This window comes from Pundamilia nyererei, unplaced genomic scaffold, assembly GCF_000239375.1.
Source record: "Pundamilia nyererei isolate P.nyererei 1_Seehausen unplaced genomic scaffold, PunNye1.0 scaffold00197, whole genome shotgun sequence".
In the NCBI taxonomy this organism is placed as follows: domain Eukaryota; kingdom Metazoa; phylum Chordata; class Actinopteri; order Cichliformes; family Cichlidae; genus Pundamilia; species Pundamilia nyererei.
The window spans coordinates 777,718-799,446 of NW_005187598.1; the positions used below are offsets into that span (position 1 = coordinate 777,718).

A 21,729-nucleotide genomic window follows, 5' to 3' on the forward strand; every position below is an offset into this window, starting at 1 on the left:
TTGGGTGTATTTACTGTATGAGAACACTGTATTTTATATGTATTTCTATCTTTTATATCATATCTATTATAGTTTTTAAGTATTTATCTTTCGTGATGTTGCACTGACCGGAGACATCTTTCAATTTCATTGTACTTGTGACAATGACAATAAAGAATATTCTATACAAAGGCACACAGTCTGCACATTCACTATGTGTTTGTGCACCACTCTGCATTTAATCATTAGTTGTTATCAATCTCCCACCCTCTTCCACAGCATGTCTTTATCCTGTCTTCCTCTCCTCACCCTCAACCAGTTGCAGCCAATGACTGCTCTTCCCTGAGCCTGGTTCTGCTGGAGGTTTCTTCCTGTTAAAAGGGAGTTTTTCCTTCCCACTGTCACCAAAGTGCTGCTCATAGGGGGTCATATGATTATTGGGGTTTTCTCTGTATTATTATTATTTTCTAATTTCACTTTTATTTCTACAGGTAAATCTCAATGAGAAACAAGGTCTCATTTTCAAGAGCGATCTGTTTTAAATAACTATACAAAACTACAGCATGTTAAAACACACTATAGTCATTACAATTCATATAACCAATTAAAATAAAAGACAGTAACAATAAAAGATTAAGAAACAGCCATCCCATGCTCCATTTTGATGAAAACCCTTCAGTCCTGTTGCCCTGTTGTAATTTGTTCCAAGCAGAGATGGGCAGTAACGCATAATCTGATTACTTCTTTCAAGTAACGAGTAAATTAAGGGATTACTATTGTAAAAAAAGTAATTAGATTACCTTTCCCGTAAGCATGCTGCGTTACTGCATTACTAGACCGTGATTTTGTTTGTTTGTGTCTCATGACAACGACGTACGCCCACTGACGTGACCGCTGTGGCACCGGATGAGAAGCTGGGACAGTGTACAAGAACATCTGTGCTGCATGTGGAGCAGAAGCCTCTGATTCTTGTTGAGAACAACACAGCTGAGGTCCTGTGGGAATTCAGGCTGCAGACATACAAGCAAGCTGCAGGCCAACCAATCAGACACAGCGGTGGTTTCCAAAGACAGATGTGGCCATCCCAGTGGGCAGCCACATCAGGAGCACGCGTACTTTCTTTCCCCATTCTCGTTATTCGTGCTTTGTTTTTAAATCACAAAAGCTCTGTAGTACTGTACAATAGAGGAATGGGTCAGCAGTGCAGTGTCTTCAAAACTCATCCTAGAATTCACTGTTCAAAGGTTTTCTTCACCAATAAAGTGATCCAGAGTGAGGTGTCAGGTATCCCTTTCCTTGTCTTCTTCCTCACCTGTCCTGCCTTTGTCTTTTTGTACCTCTGAGTAAACCAAACCAAACACTAGCCCGCTTTAACCCCTGACTGTGGCACTATAAACTGTGCATAAATTATAACCCCTGGTGATCAGTACTATGTTCAATGACAAAGTGATGTGACACATTGATGCAGCTTTGTGTCTGGTCCATGCAGCTCCTCTGAGCTGCACCTCTGGGTCTTTCCTCTTCTGTTGTTACACAGACACAATCACTTCCTCCGCAGGATGCGAGCCATCAGGCGCTGCCCAGTTACACAGGAGCCTTTTGCTCACGTCCCGTGCTGACAAGGGGCAGGCAGTGTTTGATAACGCTGTCAGCGCTCTGTACTTGTATATGTCTGTCTATCAGCCTTTTCTTTACCCAGCTCTTTTAAAGCTCCCACAGGCGCAGCGAACACGATGACTCAACTGTCACACTCTTAAATCAGATTGCTAACAAAATGTGTCACCGTCAGCTGTGACATTAAAATGTTTCACTGTGGTCTCGTCTGTTAGTTCTTTTAAATTAAGACTGCGATAAATGAACCTCTTTTCAGAGCTGTGAAATTAATTCCATTAATTTGATATTCAGTTAAATCTTCTACTGCCTGGAGATATTCTGGATCGACGCACATGCAGACCTGCAGAAATGGAAGACAGCAGGAAAACATGCTTCTGGGCCACGCGTGATCATTTTCTCTTTTATTTGCTGAAAAATGCAAACACTGAAAACACACTGACACTGAATCAAAATCTAATTTCATCCCATTTCCAAGATTTTCAGAAAACTTGACCTCTGACCTTGAGGTTGAGGTCACTGAGACACAAACCTGTCTGAGACTTTAAGTACACCTGACACTGATGACAACACCCCCTCATTCTTTTACTGCTGAGGAGTAAACATACAAATGTTTCCTTCAAACACCATCCAGCAGATTTAAGATATAAAAGCAAATCTTCCATGTGCACTTGTTTGGGGCTTGAACTGGCTTGAACTTCCGTCCCTTAAAATCGTTCTGGTTTTTATTTCAAATTAAAATGACATCATTGTACATAGCACTGTGTTTTGAGTCTGAAGCTCAAAATGTGAATATATTTGATGTTTTTCTTGACAAGAACTCATATTTCAAACTGTTAGAGACACTTTTTTCAGAGCTGTAAACATAGCAGAATGGTGCTCATACAATGGTGACCCTGGATCGATCCACAATGGTTATAATCACCTCAGCAGATTATTACAGGTGGTGTTAACTGCAAAACTGAATTGTGAAAGGTAAATATATTATGTTATCATGAAGACACCTTCAAAGATCCGTCTGAATCAGATGTGAGCTGTGTTCCTCCAATCCAGACCTTGCTCCCTCGGTGCCTGAATGCTTATGTGGGTTGTCAGGGAACAGTGGAGGAGGGTGCTTCTCCTTAAAGACTGGATGAGACAAAATTAAATAAAGTGAATGTACAAAAGCTGGAGCGTAGACACCTACGACAACTGGATGGAAATAGCATTTGTACTGCTGCGGCTGGGGAACGTTAACCCTTTCACTTCGTGTAGAATGAACACAAACATTAAACACAGATAAACATGCTGAATAATGCCGGCTTATGGCAGCTGATTAGACAGACATGTACTCATCTCTCATTAACCCTCTGCTGCCCCTGCCTGCTTTTTCAGAAATGATGGATGGGAAAGTATTTGTCCTTGTGTGTAATTAGGTGGCCAATTAACAGATCCAAGGTAGGGGGTTTTCACTCTTACACTCACACACACACACAAACACGCGTTTGTACAATTCCTCACACACCGTGTCCTTTCATATCCAGCAGTAAGAGAGAGACGTGTTCCCAAACCCAGACACTACTACTACCGTTCTCTCTCTCGGGCTTTGTCTGGCCTTGTTTCTCTGTCCAGCCAAAGAAAAATCACAAGGAAGGCTGAAAAAAAAAAACCTACCAAGGATTCCCTGTTGGGCCAGTTCTTCTTCTATAGAAATCAGCCGGTTGTATTTAGTCATCCTCTCAGCCCCACTTAGACCTCCCAGTTTGACATAGTGCAGGCCCAGACCCACAGCCTGAACGAGAAGAAAAGCACAGTCTGAGACACAAACAGCAATATTTTATCTATTTACACTGCTTGTTAATCAAAATAGATGAACAGTTCCACAGCAAACGGATGGACAGTCGGGGTTATTAGTGACCTTTGTACAGGTCCAGTTTTTTATTACTAGATATTTGATCTCGTTATCTTAATAAACAATCCTCCTTGCAATTGTTACCTGAGATACTACTCATTTCCACGAGTCTGCTTAAAATGGAGTTCAGAGCAGCATCATACAATAAACAATAAGATGCAGTGTGTAGTCCAACGGCAGTCTCTGGTCACTTTTTGTGCAGCCGACAAGGAAAGAATGGACTATCTTTTATTCTCTTATCTGCTTTTTGTCATATTGTAACCAAAGGAATTAACTGAATATCGAAAAACTCTTTTGTTCTCGTCATCATAGCAAACTGCATCTTTCTAACGTTCTCAAATACAACTGATGTTAATAATAAATTGTAACATGGTTACCTATATCCACCACTCTGAAATTAACACAACAATAACCATACTATTTTGTCATGATTAATCACTATCAGTCTCAGACATCAACACTTTGAAATAGACAACATTACCTGAATGCAAACACATAAATAGACTAAAACAAAGACAAAAAGGTAACAAGAAGCACCCAAAGAGCACAAACCTCTGCCATGGCACCTCACGCTCCAGGGAGTATTTACAAAGCCCACACTTTTATTGTTTCACCTTTCTTTCTTCACAATACACGCCACACTTATAAGTACTATAGTTTCTAAATAATTTCCAAATTAAGCTTTGTTTCAACGTTAGACCGATAAATTTGTAGCTGACCTTGAAAACAATGGTGGATATAAATCAAATATCAACTGATACACACACACATATATATATCAGCCACCTGACAAAGATCGTGTGGGACACAGATACAGATGGAAAAACTGGTGATGGCTAACCAGCTGGACATAGGACATGTGGGCAAGCAGGGGAAGAAGGGCGTAGTGATAGATGTAGCTATACCCCCAAAAGGTTTATTCTGTTCATCTGGATGTTTTTCAGTGGGAGAAATGTTTCGTCACTCATCCAGGTGACTTGTTCAGTCTCAGCTGACTGCAAGACTGAAGAAGTCACTTGGATGAGTGACGAAACAGGATCTTAGCTCGGTCATTCTCCACCACCCTGGGGGCGTTATGTTATGTGCTGGATTGTCTCTGGGGCATCTTTACACAGCCTGCACCTGGGGTCTTACCTGGTGTGATAGACCCCAGCCTCTATGGATCTTGTGCTCAGAGCTTGTTCCTGTGCGGTCATGATTAGTACCTCTGTGCTGCCTTTCAGTCCGGCTTTGTCCAGCCAGTCGTAGGATTTCTGGATGTCACGCACCTCCTCCATCTGCCGGTGGTACATACCGTGCAGAGGCCTGTCCTTCCATGATTGGTTCTTCTCCTTGCTCTTTTTCTTTCTCAGGTTCTTGCTAGCTTAGGTATTCTCTAAGCACGCGGCCGGTTGAGGCCATCTTCCTGATGTACTCATGGATGTTCATTGTCTCATCCTGGAGTATGGTACTAACACTCACCATTTTGCTTAGCGTACAGTACAGGTGCTGGATTTGTTTTGAGGTCATTGGCTTCTATCTCCTCCTTTGGCCAGCTTATTATCCCAGCTAGGTATCTCATCTATGTATCTGACAGGCTGACAGGGACCCTTACTGGATACAGACCCCCCTGGTTGAGAGTCAAACCCCCAACCTGAAGTTCCACAGGTGTGTAGTGTTATCACTATATACATATGAAATGCCCCTGCAGTACCTGATCGGGCAGGGCATAGGTGTTGATAGCCTGGATCTTGTTCTTACCGTTCAGCTGACTCCTCAGGACTTGCCTGACCCGCTGCAGGTATTTGGTGATTGCGGCTTTCCTAGCGACATCTTCCTGGTTTACATTTGCCTGTGGGATTCCCAGGTACTTATTATTGCCCTCAATGTCTGCAATTTTGCCTTCTGGAAGTGCGATCCCCTCAGTTCCGACTACCTTCCCTCCCTTTACTTACATCCAACTACACTTCTCTGGTCTGAATGATATTCCGATGTCATTGCGGTAGATTCTGGTGGTGTGGATCAGTAAATCGATGTCCCGTGCCTTCTTGGCATACAGCTTGATATCATCCCACATGTTGTACGCCACATCCCCATTGAATTCCTTATGAAGTCTCTTAGGGTCCTGTTGATCTTGTACAATTCTAGGCATTCCAGGATCCACCTGTGGGGCACCGAGTGATAGGCCTTCTTGTAATCAAGCCAGGCAGTGCACAGGCTGGTCAGTCTGGTCATCCAGTCTCAGGCGACTGCTCTGTTTACCAGCAGCTGATGATTTGCTCCTCTGGTATTCCTGCCAATTCCTTTCTGTGCCCCGCTCATGTATTGAGCCATGTGCCTGTTCATCTTAGCCGCTATGATAGTTGACAGGAGCGTCTGGTACTGAGGCAGGTTATTGGCCGGTAGTTGTATGGGACTGATCCCTTCTGGGGTCCTTGGGGATCAGGACTGTCCGGCCTTCAGTTAAGCATTCCAGGTGTGTCTTGTAAATTAGCAGCTGGTTCATTTGTGCCAGAGGCTCATGGATTACAGTCAACCAGTAGGCGTGAATCATTTCAGGGCCTGGTGCTGTCCAACTCTTCTTGCTTGAGACTCTTTATCTCCGCTTGTGGTGGTTACTGGATCCTGTTCAGTGCAGTTGTGGTGGTCTGCCTTAGATCCACTAGCCACTGAGCATTGCCATTATGGGTTACAGCCTTCTCCCATATGCTCTTCCAGTATTGCTCTGTCTCCAGTCTTGGTGGGGCTGTTTTCATATTGTTCCCCTGTTCAAGGCATCAGGTATAGACAGCTTGCTGTATTTCTAAGGCACCTTCTTCGCACCTTTCTGCAACTCTGATAGTTGGCCAATTTCCCTCCATGCTACCTTGATCTTGGGCTTCTCCATGGAAGGTACTATTCCTTGTGGTTATTACTCTTGAAACCAAGCCTCTCACTCATCACTGCTGCTACAGTAGCTTGCAAAAGTATTCGGCCCCCTTGAACTTTCCCACATTTTGTCACATTACAGCCACAAACATGAATCAGTTTTATTGTAATTCCAGGTGAAAGACCAACACAAAGTGTTGCACACGTGAGAAGTGGAACGAAAATCAGACATGATTCCAAACATCTTTTACAAATAAATAACTGCAAAGTGGGGTGTGCATAATTATTCAGCCCCCTTTGGTCTGAGTGCAGTCAGTTGCACATAGACGTTGCTTGATGAGTGCTAATGACTAAATAGAGTGCACCTGTGTGTGATCTAATGTCAGTACAGATACAGCTGCTCTGTGACGGCCTCAGAGGTTGTCTAAGAGAACATTGGGAGCAACAACACCATGAAGTCCAAAGAACACAGCAGACAGGTCAGGGATAAAGTTATTGAGAAATTCAAAGCAGGCTTAGGCTACAAAAAGATTTCCCAAGCCTTGAACATCACACGGAGCACTGTTCAAGCCATCATCCAGAAATGGAAGGAGTATGGCACAACTGTAAACCTACCAAGACAAGGCCGTCCACCTAAACTCACAGGCCGAACAAGCAGAGCACTGATCAGAAATGCAGCCAAGAGGCCCATGGTGACTCTGGACGAGCTGCAGAGATCTACAGCTCAGGTGGGGAATCTGTCCATAGGACAACTATTAGTCGTGCACTGCACAAAGTTGGCCTTTATGGAAGAGTGGCAAGAAGAAAGCCATTGTTAACAGAAAACCAGAAGAAGTCCCGTTTGCAGTTTGCCACAAGCCATGTGGGGACACAGCAAACATGTGGAAGAAGCTGCTCTGGTCAGATGAGACCAAAATACAAAACGCTATGTGTGGCGGAAAACTAACACTGCACATCACTCTGAACGCACCATCCCCACTGTCAGATATGGTGGTGGCAGCATCATGCTCTGGGGGGGCTTCTCTGGACTGGGGCGGAGGTTCATCTTCCAGCAGGATAATGACCCTAAACATAAAGCCAGGGCAACATTGGGATGATTTAAAACAAAACACATCCATGTGTTAGAACGGCCCAGTCAAAGTCCAGATCTAAATCCAATCGAGAATCTGTGGCAAGATCTGAAAACTGCTGTTCACAAACGCTGTCCATCTAATCTGACTGAGCTGGAGCTGTTCTGCAAAGAAGAATGGGCAAAGATTTCAGTCTGTAGATGTGCAAAGCTGGTAGAGACAGACCCTAAAAGACTGGCAGCTGGAACTGCAGCAAAAGCTGGTTCTACAAAGTATCGACTCAGGGGCTGAATAATTACACACCCCACTTTGCAGTTATTTATTTGTAAAAAATGTTTGGAATCGTGTCTGATTTTCGTTCCACTTCTCACGTGTGCACCACTTTGTGTTGGTCTTTCACGTGGAATTACAATAAAATTGATTCATGTTTGTGGCTGTAATGTGACAAAATGTGGGAAAGTTCAAGGGGGCCCAATACTTTTGCAAGCCATTGTATTGTGTAGATCAGCTGGTTAGTACTGGTGATGGTCACAGTAAGAATTGTCTGTAGACCTGCACTCCTATCATCTAGTAGATATTCAGAGGGCACGACCCTCAGGGCACTTGAGTAGGTCACTTGAGCAGTGTTGTTTAGCTCAGTGGGCAAGCAGTTGACCAAAGTCCACATGACCAGAGTACAGTGGTGTAGGTTCAAGCCTGACTGCAGAAATTGCATGGTGGTGTCAATTGTGGCCCCAGTTTCCCAACTGGTGGACTGCACATCAAGAGGCAAACAGTCCCCAGCAAAAGGAGTAGGCAGCCCTGGTGGGTTAGGGTGAGGGAATTTGTTTACTTCCTGGAGGCAAAAAGGTCAACCTCTACTCTTACAAAGTGGCACCAGATCTGGTCGAACATCTGCGGATGGAGTCTCTGCTCCCCTGGCCTGAGCCCGGGGGAGTGCCCCTGCCAGATAGGAATCTGGAAGTAGACATACTTTAGCTTGATGGTGGCAAGCTAAAGCTTTGACAGCCTGCCTCACCCCCGGATTCATCAGCATCTTGCATCTTAGGGGCTGACGATAATGGTTAAGACCTCTTGAAATCCAAAATTGAGTGAAGTCTCCTGTCCCGCTTAAGAACTAAAAAGTAGTGGGGAGAGAACCCAGCTTGTCAGTTATCGGCATCCACTTCCTGTGAACCTTTTCCCAAGAGGGCCAAGTTTTTCCCGCAGTATCTGGAATTGCTGGGGGTCGCGCACTGAGGAAAGGATCAAGATGGTCATTCAAGGTCTACGGAAGAACAGCAGGCATTAGCCCTCAGTCAAGGTAGACACCAACCAAAGGTCTGCCTCCAGAGCTGACCAAGTCGCCCTGCGCTGGGGAGACAGGGATGGTTGGCCTGGTCCGAGGGTAAGTCTGGGACTTCAGAAGCTGGCTGATATGTGGAAGCCCTAGACCTTCTAGAACTGCTAGATCTCCTGGAGAGGCCCCTTGACACCTCCTTGGCACAGCAATGACTATCTTGAGCCTGCTGTAATAGTTCAGCTGCCTCCAGGCCAAACATCGCTGCAGGGTGAACAGGGAGTCAATAGTCTTGGTCATCCTGTCAGAGCTGGCACTGAGACAGCCAATTTCCCCAATTCAAATCAATTTTAGTTTGAATAAAGCGATATTGATTCATTAAATCCTGAATCTATTTTTAAATATAAATGTATTTTGCCAGAATCTCAGGTTGTAGTGGATATCTTTGGACCTGCTCTCATTTGCTCTTTTAGCTGTTTGGCAAGTTGTCGAAATAGTTTCCTGAGCTTTAAGATAGATATCCCCTTATTTGCACATGACAAATAAAGGGCTAGGTATATGATCTTAATTTATAATATTTGAAAAAAAAAGATAATAATTTGGAAATGCGAAAATATTGCCATCAAATGGAAATCATAAGTGAGTCTGTGCTGATAAGCACAATACTTCTGAAACTGGTCAGTGCAATAGTGTGACTCAACTGGTTACCAGCTGGTTGCATTCTGGTTACACACAAAGCGAGGCTGCTGGGCACCTATCATTTTTCAGGTAAGGCACATGCAGAAATTCTGTCACTATTTGTAGACGAATATCTGTTTTAAATCTATGGGTTTGGCTATACTTTTAATGTAAGTAGTTCATGTAAATTTCTGTTTAATGTGAAGTTCTGTATAAGCAGATGGCTGCCGTCTGCTTATACAGAACTTCACATTGACACTGTTCGCCACCATGGCAGCATCACTCAGAAACCAGGAAGAAGACTTACTATATCTGACAAAGAATCCTCACTGCATGGCTCACTGCATGTAGTTCCCATCAACACAGAACCTGTATGCCAACAAGACACAAACAGACAGTTAGCTGTTATAGTAATGCACCATTGTGGCAATAATTTCCAATATTTTTATATACCTATAGACTGTCAAACAGGTGTTACAACATTTGCTGGAAAACCGTCTATTTGTTTAAGCTGAGAAATGTGAATTTCACATGGAAACAGTCTCCTTCTTGGGCTTCATTACTGAGCAGGGGAACATCAAACCAGACCCAGTGAAGGTCCGACGAGTACTCGACTGGTCCAAACCCCCAGATTGGAAGCAGCTCCAATGCTTTTTGGGTTTAACTAACTTTTATCGCAGCTTCATCTGGAATATCAGTAAGATCGTCTAATATCTCACTCACCTCTCCCAAGGTTCAGTGGGATCAGTCTTCTTAGGCTGCTTTTAATCACCTCGCAGCAGTATGAAGGTAAGCTACATCCTTTTGCTTACTTCTTTCGTGAATTCAATGTGGAGGATAGAGAACTCCTCCTCATCAAGTTAGCCCTGGCATCACTGGCTCGAGGGAACGCCCCAACCATTCATAGTCTGGACTGATCACAAGGACCTGGCGTATCGTCAAACTGCAAAATGGATGAGCGCCCATCAAGCCAGGTGGGCACTGTTTTTCACACATTTTCAGTTCTCTATCACCTACAGGCCTGGTTCACGGGATGTCAAGCCCGACGCACTGTCTCAGCAGTTTTCTTCCTCAGAGGACGTTCTGAAGGAGTCCTCAATCTTCCTCATGTTATCGGAGCTGTTACATGGGGGATAAAGTCCACAGTTTGTGAGGCACAGTACAACAAACCTGATCCCAGAACCAGGCCGCCCGAGTGGCTCTACGTTTCAACCCTGGTCCAGTCCTGAGTTCTCCAGTGGGACCACACGGCGAGGTGGTCCCACTGGAGGATTTCACCAGGATTTCACCTGTAGACTAATGGCCAAACCGAATGTACCTACCAGGAGTTGGAGGCAGCACTTCACTGCCTCACCTCCACCAAACAGAGCACCTGGAGTTCTTACCTCACTTGCATCGAATATGCCCATATTAGCCTCACGTCTGCTGTCGCATCACAGGGCTACCAACGCCGGCTGTTCCCAACAGTTGAGAGTGAGCGTATGGTTCCCTCTGTTCAACATCATCTACGCAGGCACCGCCACATCTGGAGAGCCACCTGAGCTGCCCAATGGAAAACCGATGGACTGCTTTCAGCGCAGTACGTTCCAGTCTGAATCAAGTCCAGGAAACTGGCTCCCAACTTCAATGGGCAGTTTGAGATTGACTCCATGGTCAACCTTGTCTCAGTCTAGTTGAAGCGTCCTCGGAGCATGCACAGAAATACTCTTTTCCATGTGTCTCAGCTCAACCCTTACATGTCGGTGATGTTCTTCATTGGATCGTTGTACTTACCTCAACCTTCCTGGAACCCTTCTTGTTTCCTGTGGACCCTGTTGGATGAACGTGAGCGTGAGTGGATTTCAGTGTGGAGTGAGTCTGTGAGCGTGTGAGTCACAGAATGTGTGAAGAGGAGTGTAGACGTGTTACCCTTGCCCTGAACATCCCCTGGATGCCCTGGATCTCCCCTGGAGCCGTGATCCTTCATCAATGTACATATGTATATATCTTACCTGTATGACTCAGAGTCCTGCATTGAGTCCAGCCTGACCAGCTGTGACAGCAGGATTAGACCACTCTGAGATTGGTTAGTTTTACCCTTCTGATGATGTACAGGCTTTTTATTTAATCCAATCCTCATTTAGAAAGATGCAATATTGGGTCATAGCTGTGCATGTTGAATTACACCAAGAAGCATGTAGTATGTAGTATTTTACATGTATGTTAGATGTTGAAAGAGAGAATATGTTGGATCAGTTCTTTTTGCAACAAGTTACTGTATATTACTCAGTTTGGAGTGTAAGAGAGTAAGGTCAGCAAATTTTTAAGAGTGAACCTGAGATGAACATCACTGTCTGCTGTGTGTAAATGCGTACCAGATGCATTGTACCATTAATTATACAGGTTGCGGAAGAAATCATTGACTGTTGAAGAGGAAGCATAAGGAATACTCCTATTGCAAACATTTCATTTTTGCAACTAACTGAGTTGTTCACTGTTACTTGGACCTGATGTAACTGGTCAATGGACTGGTTCTTACATAGTGCTTTTCTACTCTACCTGACCACTCATTGCACTTTATGCAGTTTGCTTCATTCATCCATGTGCCATCTTTCTCTTCTCCAGCTGTTACCTTGTTGCTCTGATGTCATGTGGATCAGGTCACTGACTGTTGTCTCATTGATATGTTTTAAGATATGGCCTCTGACTCCAGGAAGGGGAGGTCCCTGTGACTTGTAGGAGACATCAGAGAGCAGTGAACACGAGTTTCCAATCATACTGCTCAGCTTCTCCCACTGGTCTCCGTCCTTATGAATTAACAGACACAGGAACATGAATACACAGCAATCATGAACATTTTGTTGACAGCAAAACTATATTTAGAGAAGACACAGAACTAGTCCAAGATTTATTTGCTAGCCTTGCTTACCTCTTGCCTAAATGGGTCTATTAAAGCCACCACTGCTGGGTATTTGCTGATGAGGGTTTGGTACAGGTCGACTAACTCATCGGGCGATTTCAGAACTCCAGTAGCAACTTCATACTTCCCCTTAGACTACAAGAGATTAGAGAATCCAGCAAGAAGACGATAAATCTTGTTTTTTTAAACTGATATGCTTATGATGTATTTGCTTTGAAAAGGTTCACAAGAACATGTCAACACATTATTTTCCATAAAGTGTTTGACTATTTTTGGTGAACTTACAGGGTCCAGGAGCTCATGAGCAGCACAGTTCAAAGCTAAATGGATCTGTGTGCCCAGTGGAACTCCAAGGTTGGTGCAGGCTTCAGCGATCAGATCCAGAGGCTGCTCTGCTCGCTCGTGGCTTACAGCCAGGGCCCCGCTGTCACATACAAATGCTTCGCTGGCCTTGGAACAAGCACATGGTTCACATAAGTAACTATTATATATACATTAACAACTGTGAGACACTTTATTGGGTGCACCTACTCAGTAAAGCTAATCAGTGGAACAAACTCGCTGTATTTAGGCATGTAAACATGGTGAGTAGAACTTGCTATGGTTGGAATAGAGACAAAAGCTGATTTTATTGAATTTCAACATGGCATGACTTTTGGTGCAGACAATCTGGGGAAGACGAAAGAAGAAAAAAAAACATCCAATGCAGCTCTTCTTTGGATGAAAATGGCTTGTAGATGGCAGAGGCCAGAAAGAACAGCCAGGTTAAAGCAGGAACTATAATTAGCCACTTACTAAACAATTGTAAGCAGATAATCACTACATGTCTGACTTCAAAACGAGTCCGGCTGTGGAGCAGAGGATGAAGAGGAGAGTGAAGCTGCAGTGAGCAAGGTGCTCATCAAAATTAGACTACATCATCCTAATATAGACTAAAACCTCTGACTTGCTTTCAGCACCTTACTGAAATATAATTGAAATAACCGTGAGGGCAGAAGGCGGTCCAACCAAACCTGGTACTTGTAAAGTGACAATGTTGGTGAAAGTATGTTTTTGTTTAGATATTTTTGCTGCAAAGTAGCTTAGCTGAAGCTACATGTGGATGACAATAGACAAGTTTATATTAACACTGTATATCTGAATGAGATAGTCCTCATTGCAAGGTTATTAGAAGCCAAGAGTGTCAAACTCCCACTCTCCACTCTTTGTTGTTTAGTTCTAGGGGTCAGTCAGCAGGGCTGAAAATGAAATGCAAACCATTCAAAGGTAAATAGAGGAATCGTTTAAGAAGCATTTTAGATCTTTAGATAAGCACAGATACATTAATTTAAAATTTAACAATGAACACTGAATACAATTCTCTGTTATATTTTTCAGGAAATCTCTGAATCCTGCCTCCGCCGTGTGCATTCTCTGCCCTCATACAATCTGCTGAATTCAGCGCCTACTCTTAAAATTAATAAACAGCAATGTCCCTCACCCCGCCATTGGTTAAAGTTTTCATTATTCTCATCATCTCCTTCTGTACCTCAAGAGCCATTGTGATGATCTGTGGAAGAAGGTCAGATTTCAGTATGTTTTATAAACTGTAGAGTGAAAAATGGAGAATATAAAGAAACCAAGGTGACTTACTAATAATCTACTGCATCAAAACAGCAAAAAAGGAAACACTGAGATCTACACACTAACTGTGAGCTAGTCTATGGAGGATGACAACAGGAAGAAGTAAGCCAAAGGTTTCTGTTTTGTACTTGTTTGACTTGTTGTCCCACTTTGGGGATCAGGATCACTTCCTCCAGTAAATTCAGTTTTCCCGGCGAGGTCTTGCCACAGCTGAGCAATGTCACCAAGGAAACAGGGATGTGAAACTGTGCCGGAGGCTGAACAAAATGAATAACATTATTATATGTTGTTTCCAGCGTCGAATATCCAGTATGTGTTTTCATTATCAAACCTCCTGGTTCCTCAGAGCTGCTATGTATTCGTACAGATGGATGCCCTGTATCTGTGCCCCAGTTTTGGCCACAGCCAGCGACACTGAGCCAACAGCCAAGCTTCCCTGTAGAACTGGCTTTTGTGGTTCCACTGCAGGAAATGGCTTTTCCACGATGCTCTTTTTACCTGTAATATAATAAAAATCCCAAAAGAGTTTGGAGCATATTTCTGGCTTGTAACAGAGAAAAAAACCTAAGATTAATCAGAGAAAGAACCTGAACCTCCACAAGAGCAAGAAACAGTGAGAGAAGCAAAACTTCCAGTCTTGTTTTGAACTCAGTTTCTTTGTTTTTAATCTGACCACAGTGGTGATTTTACACAGTTTTTATAACACAGTGACCAAAACATTGAAAGTTTTAATTTTAGGGTAATGCTTCAAAAAACTGGACCAAATAAGACCCCAGAATTGATTCAAGATGGCTCAAAAGGTGCAGGACTACGAGAACTTTGATTTTACTGATCGCTCACAAACTCCAGTTTACACTAAAAGAAAGCTTGAGCACACAGTCGAAGTTTGAAGGAGGGCAGGAGGAGGTAATGCAAAGGGTGGATGACATGAAGATAAATGATTCCCTGTGGTGACCAAAAAAGGGAGCAGCCAAAACAAGAAGAAAAACTGTGTGTGAGATATTACGAATTATTAGTTTTGTATTAAACTGAATGCTGTGAAAGAGCAGAGAGTGAGAGCTGGAGGGAGACATCGCAGCGATTAACAGGATGAAAATAAATCCATTTCAGGTGCCTCTTTGTATCCTTTCCTAACAGCAAACACAACACGATCAAACCTTTTCACTTACTGCCTCATAAAGAGTGCCAGTCTATCTAATAATGAAAGGAAAGCTATCAGATAACAATGTCAAAATATTCAAAGTAGGAGTGGGTTTAAAAAATCAATTTTCTGATTCCAATCAATTTTAGTTTCAATAAAGCGACATCGATTAAATCCTGAATCGATTGTTAAATATAAACGTATTTTACCAGACATGTCACAGCTGCAGGTTTCATCACTCTGACCAAAATTCACCGAACCAGCAGCAAAAGAAGCTCAAACTACGCTTCACGTTTGACAAACAGCGTCATGAACTCCCTCTGAGTTTGGCTGTTTTTTGCTTCCACCACCATAAAACCTCACTTCCTGCACAGCTCTCTCTCTCACAGTATTGAGAGACCAGTTTACCATCAAACCTCTGTTTTCTGCATTATTCATTGCCATCACGCACCAGTCTGCTGCTGTGTGCAGCGCTGCTGGCCACAGTTGTGTTTTTTCAAAAATGACCTCCGACAACAAAGTCTGATTTCTGCTGTTTAACAGCAAAGACGTGTAAACTTTTACAAATGATTGCTCAGCTGTGTCTGTAATCAAACCATAATAACTCTGCTTTACTTCAGCAGCAGCAGGTAATGTTCATTCATGGTTTGATTCATGGTTTTCTGACCTGCTATAAAAAGCCAGGCCAGGAAAATCTCCATCATGTTTGTCTGTTTCATCCTCAGTTACTTTGACACAAAGGCCTCTGCTGTGATGCTCACACCTCTGATGAAGTCTCAGTGTCAGCTTTGTTTTATACACTTTCTGACTGTCTGAGTCAAAATGGAATCGATTATAGAAATCGACGATTGACGATACCCAGCCCTAGTTAAAAGCTCTTTTTGTCGGTTATGTGTTATAAAATAAAACACCGGGCGGTTTATCCTTCAAGCTCGGGTCCTCTACCAGAGGCCTGGGCGCTTGAGGGTCCTGCACAGTATCTTAGCTGTTCCCAGGACTGCGCTCTTCTGGACAGAGATCTCCGATGTTGTTCCCGGGATCTGCTGGAGCCACTCGCCTAGTTTGGGAGTCACCGCACATTTGATGACATTTGATGACTAAAGACAGAAAGCTCAGGGCAGGACTTACCACTCACTCACCTTTATTAATGATCTTCTTGTCTTTAGTTTGTGGAGGAGATGAAGAGGGAATCACCTCAGGCCTCTCCCTGTCCCGGACCTCTTTTTCCTCCAGACAGCGGTCCTTAAAGAAAGTGCTACATCATTTCAGATGAGCAAATAAAAATGTGGTTTAATCAACGTAACAATCCCTGACAAGCCTGATTCCTAAGGAAGATTTTCAGAAGAGCAAGAGAAGTACAGCGTGAATGTCAGTAGACTGCAGTCAAATCTGTTTCTTACACCTCCCAGTTCATGTCCAGGATCATGGACATGAACCTCCCAGTTCATGTCCAGGATCCTGGACATGAACCTCCCAGTTCATGTCCAGGATCCTGGCTTCAGTGGCCACTTCAGGACAGATGTGTTAAATGGTTTTTGTGACTGAACATGATATGACACGTGTTCCTTAAGGTAACACATAGCACTGAAAAATACTACTAATGAAGTACTACTAATAAGTAGTATTAGGTGCTACCTGAGTATATCGTCGATTTGTAACTGGTCACAAGGATTTCGGTCTTTCAGCATGCTGTTCAGAGGCTCATTGATCCACAGCACAGCAGCCATCACATGCTCTGTCCTCTCTTGACTCTCAGGGACCAAGTGGCTCGAAACAGCAGCTGATGACATGCTCTACACACCACAAACATGAAGGACTCCTTCAGAAGGGTGAAAAAGGTGATTTACTAGTACAAGGTAAAAGTTCTTATGTTGCAGGGTATTTACCTCTCAGTATAAAGTGCTAGGAAATGACATCATCTACCTTTTCCTGTCGTCAGGTGACATATAAAATGTAAATGAACTATATGGCTGATTAGCAAAAGGCGCTGCTGTTCTCTTGCGCGACAGATTTTTGCAACTCTCTCATCTCTTTTTTCACTTGTAAAATCTCAGACATTCACCGTCAACTTAACTCTGTAGGAGCTCCTGACTCTGAAGTAGACTTCCTGTTTCCCCCACTGTCTTCCTATTTTCAAGCTTTACTCTTCCTTCCATAACTGACGTATCTAATCTCATTAAAACATCTAAGTCATCCACCTGTCACCTTGACCCCCTCCCCACTGTGTTAGTTAAAGCCTGTCTTCCCTTGTTAGCTCCTCTCATAACCAATATTATTCATTCCTCCCTGAACACTGGGATTGTTCCTGAAGCTCTGAAAATGCTTCTGTTATCCTAACTCTCAAAAAGCCTGGTGCAGACCCCAATAACTTTGATCATCTTCGCCATATATCAAATCTCCCCTTCATTTATAAAATTCTTGAAAAAGTTGTCGCCCAGCTTCACTTACATCTCAATGACCATAATCTCTATGAACCATTTCAATCGGGTTTCCGCCCCAATCACAGCACAGAAACTGCTCTGCTAAGGATTACCAGTGACCTTCTGATGACAGCTGATTCTGGTCTCCTATCCATCCTCATCCTTCTTGATCTTAGTGCGGCGTTTGATACCATGGATAGCTTCCATTGGCATTAGTCACACCCCCCTTTCCTGGTTCACCTCCTATCTCTCAGACCGCACTCAGTTTATCCAACTTAAATCCCAGTCTTCAACTCTCTGTCCTGTTTCTGCTGGTGTGCCCCAGGGTTCAGTATTAGGGCCTCTTTTATTCATTACTTACTTGCTCCCTCTTGGTCATATGTTCTGAAAATATAATATAAATTTTCACTGTTATGCCAATGACACCCGGCTCTACCTTTCTTCTAAACCCAGTTCATCCCTCCCACCTTCTTCCCTCTCAGACTGTCTTATTGAGATTAGATCCTGGTTCTCCTCCAATTTCTTCAAACTCAACAGTAATAAAACTGAAGTTTTACTTATTGGTACAGCCTCTATCTTATCCAAATCCCACAGCTTTTCCATTAACATTGAAAATTCGCCTACCCTTCCCTCCCCTCAGGTTAAGAGTTTGGGTGTCATACAGTATTTGTGTGACCTGCTCCATATCACCGCTGTTTCCTGCCCTCTCAGATCATCATCTGCTGTTCATCCTCACACCTCATCACTGTGAGGAGCAGAGCTTTCAGTCGCTCTGCTCCTCGGCTCTGGAACTCTCTTCCTCCTGCACTAAGAAATATTGACTCCCTTTCTGTATTTAAGACACAGCTCAAAACACATCTGTTTAAACTGGCTTATTCGCTTTAATGCTGATTTTATCTGTTGTCACGCTCTGTTTTGTAATTTTAACTTATTTTATGTATTTTATGACTATTGTTCCTTTTATTAATTGTGTTTTTTGTAAGGTGACCTTGGGTTTCTGAAAGGCGCCCTCAAATAAAATGCATTATTATTATTATTATTACAAAATCCTCCTGACTAGGGTTATGTTAGTGCACAAGCATACAAAGCTTGATGACAGGAATAAGCCCTCAGGTCTGGGGACAGGGAGCTGAGCAGGGTGCAGCACCACCCAAGTGAAGCTGGAGGCCCACGTGGAGCAGAGAAACACCAGGTGGAATGAAGAGAATTACTGAGGTGGGCAGCACTGGCGCGAGCACGTGAGTGAAGGATTTCTTCAGTAGGACTGGTTCACAGCGCACACCCTGGCATCCAACGCACAACAGTTACTTTGTAAATTTGTTTTTATTTGACTCTGTTTTTTCTAATATGGAATGACCAAAGTGTTTCCTGTTTTATTTGTATTTATTCAGTAAAACCTAACATTTCATTAATGCTCTCCTAACATATACTTGGAGGGCAGAGTGATCATACCTATGGAGAAATTGCTGCGCCTGCACAATGACCTCTGCCTGCACTGCCTCCAGCAGTATGGTGTTAGGGTTCATATCATTTCAACCATTTCATTTCTCCTCATTAGGAGGAAGGAGGCTGCAGGTTAGCCATGTGGGTAACATTCAGTGTGACTGTTTGGGCACCGGGTACACTGAGATGTACTGCTGTATTAACCAGTACCAGTGGAGTTTAGATGAATGTCAGACTTTCCAGCACTATCACACAATGAATTCCTCTTAGGTCAAGTCAAGTGGCTTTATTGTCATTCCAGCCATGTGCAGTGGCACACAGTGACTCCAACACCATGCTACATGTGCTACATGTGACAGACAGCCTGCACACGTGCAAGTGTGCAAAATGGCAAAAACCAAAACAAAGACAGTGCAACACCAGACAGTGCAAGAGACGTGCAAAACTCAAACCAGGTAAACTCATATGTATGAAAATGCTGGTGGCCACGAGTGCGACCCCTCAGACATTTAGTAGATTCATGTTTGAAAATCCTACGTGACTTCCTTCTTCAGTTATCGCAATTACAAGATTTTTGGAAAACTTGACCTCTGACAGTCGAGGCGACTAAAATTGAAACTTGTCTGAGATTTTTACGCGATGCCTCTGTGGTATGAATTTCAAAATTCCAAGGCGCCTTGTTATCGAGTTATCAGTGCAGGGCCACCTGGCAGGGTGACAGCCTGGCTGAGGGTAAGGTCATTTTATCTGTTCACTAAACTGAGAGCTGATTTAAGGTCGTACGTCATAGCCAAACAAACCTGCTCCTGCACTAATGAACAACATGTTCTTCAACCCTTTGGCTTGTTCGCCAAACTCATCCATATCACATTCAGCCACAGTCACATAAGAAAGCTCTGAGTTCACCAGTTAAAGGCCACAATGAGACAAATGACTTTTACCTTGTCCTTGTTGTGAACAACACAGTAGACCTCTGCCTCAACAGAAAGTCGTCCTCTGGCATCGTAAACCTGCCGTCCCGTCACTCTGCTGATTCTCGGTGGTGCCGCGAGGTTTGCAAAGTAATCCGCCTGAAGGGATGGTTATGGTTAAAAACACCTCGCAGTATCTGAGTGACGTTATTTAACCAATTCTGTTTCCTCCTTACCATCAATGATAGCATGGTTCAGTAGTTACAGAGTAAACACAACATGTGTAGAAAACATCAAAAACACATTTTATTTACATTTTAAATTCACCTGTAAAAGCAGCAGCGACGTGTGCTGACCACAATGCACCTTTCAAATTCTTTTTAAATTTTAAATATGTTCATATTGTCTATTTTGTAAAATGTTCATATTGTCTATTCTTATTTAATTCACTTAATGTACAGAATTCACCTGCTTGCTGCATACATGCTACTACTGCACATTCACCTAATGAGGCCTTTGAGATCTAACAGCACGAAAGCAGCAGAGGAAACGGGCTAACGCTGTCATTCCAAACTATATTTGTGCTCATAATGTTTGTTGTGTTTCCACTTTGGTTCTTTCAGATGTGCGATGTGGTTTCCAGCATGCTGGCCACCATGAATCAGACTCTTGTAGAGATTAATGAGTCCTTGTCATTGTTCATTTGTCGGTGCTGAAATATTAATGCACCCAACTGTGAGATATACATGTATAGTTTAAAACAGTCATGACAGGTAAAAATGAAGTGTTTTCACAATGACCGCATCAAACGTGCTCAATGAGTTGTCACGAGCTAATGGCCGTACCCAGGCTGACCGTCCTTTCTCTTACACTGAACATGATTTACAAAATCACATCATGTTCCATTCAATATACCTTGAAAGTAGTGAAAGAACAACTATAATCTCATCAGAGCAACAAAGAAGCCTTTGGACACTTGAGTACTAGTGTCTGTTTTCATGTTAACCTTACACTACAATAAACACTGAGATTTCTGCCTTTCAACACATAATGTCAATATTGCAATAAAAGAAACCAGCCAATACACACTGACATCTTCTAAGTTTGCAAAACTAAAGCTGCATACACTGCATTTAATTTAACATTAAGGGGCACTTGTTAGCCAGGAGCTAGCCAGTTAATTACTGTGTATTCAACATAATCTAGTTAGCATAACTTGTAAGTCCTAAGTTCGTCTTATAGCTCACGGGGTTTTCTTTAGAGGACTAGGTTTGTTAAGTAAAGACGAGTAAACATAATTTGCTGCAAGCTGCAGCACCTTTGCCTGTGGAAAATCTCTGAGCTTCTGCACTGATGTATCCTTTAAAAGGCAGTAAAAATACACCGACTGTACACTCGAGGCCTCACCTGGTTGCAGGAGTTGCATCACCAAGTATATTTGCAAAATTAGAAAAATTGCGTGGTGCACAACTGAGCGGCATGACACCAGAGTGTTACCAGTGGCTGTTAATATTAATGGGTAGGCTGAATCAAAAAGTGGGTCAATAGACTCCCATGTTCAAATGGCAAATTTTACAACCTGAAAAACACCTTCGTGTTATTGGTATTTGAAGCCTGGTACAAAACCAGATCGGGCCTCTATTTCTTCTTTCGTCTTAGAGGCTACTGGAGTTAAGGGCATAGCTGCTTCACCTGACCAACGAGCAGCCAGTTAACATAGCTGTGTGCTGTCTGCTTCCCAATAGTGGGAAGAGTAAGAAAGTAAGTAAACTTTATTTATTAAGCGCTTTTCACAGACAGACAGTCACAAAGCGCTGTACACAAATATTAAAATATTAAAATAAACAATACAATCAATAGACATTAGCGAGTAGTGCGGTGCTCTGAACGGATAACTGGAGGTGAGCTTCCCTCCCTCCAAGACATCTACAGGAAGC

At 43.1% G+C, this 21,729-nt stretch overlaps 1 protein-coding gene across 3 annotated transcripts in view; it reads right to left on the bottom strand.

The window, feature by feature from the left end:
* Positions 1-1,990: 1,990 nt before the first annotated feature.
* The window catches only part of eno4 (enolase 4), a 21,368-nt gene continuing 1,629 nt past the window's right edge, over positions 1,991-21,729 (bottom strand). Inside the window, exons 2-13 of one of the 3 annotated variants that reach the window (XM_005747435.1) lie at positions 19,823-19,951; positions 16,654-16,811; positions 16,158-16,273; positions 14,209-14,375; positions 14,006-14,134; positions 13,735-13,803; positions 12,540-12,704; positions 12,264-12,389; positions 11,967-12,141; positions 9,663-9,724; positions 3,244-3,361; positions 1,991-2,718 (exon numbers count right to left, since the gene is read on the bottom strand). In XM_005747435.1, coding sequence (XP_005747492.1) covers positions 2,597-2,718; positions 3,244-3,361; positions 9,663-9,724; positions 11,967-12,141; positions 12,264-12,389; positions 12,540-12,704; positions 13,735-13,803; positions 14,006-14,134; positions 14,209-14,375; positions 16,158-16,273; positions 16,654-16,811; positions 19,823-19,951 — 1,536 coding nt within the window. In that variant the 3' untranslated portion in view covers positions 1,991-2,596. Of the gene's footprint in view, positions 2,719-3,243; positions 3,362-9,662; positions 9,725-10,977; positions 11,167-11,966; positions 12,142-12,263; positions 12,390-12,539; positions 12,705-13,734; positions 13,804-14,005; positions 14,135-14,208; positions 14,376-16,157; positions 16,274-16,653; positions 16,838-19,822; positions 19,952-21,729 lie in introns of those variants that run through there. The other 2 variants (XM_013914428.1, XM_005747436.1) reach the window with 2 other exon arrangements.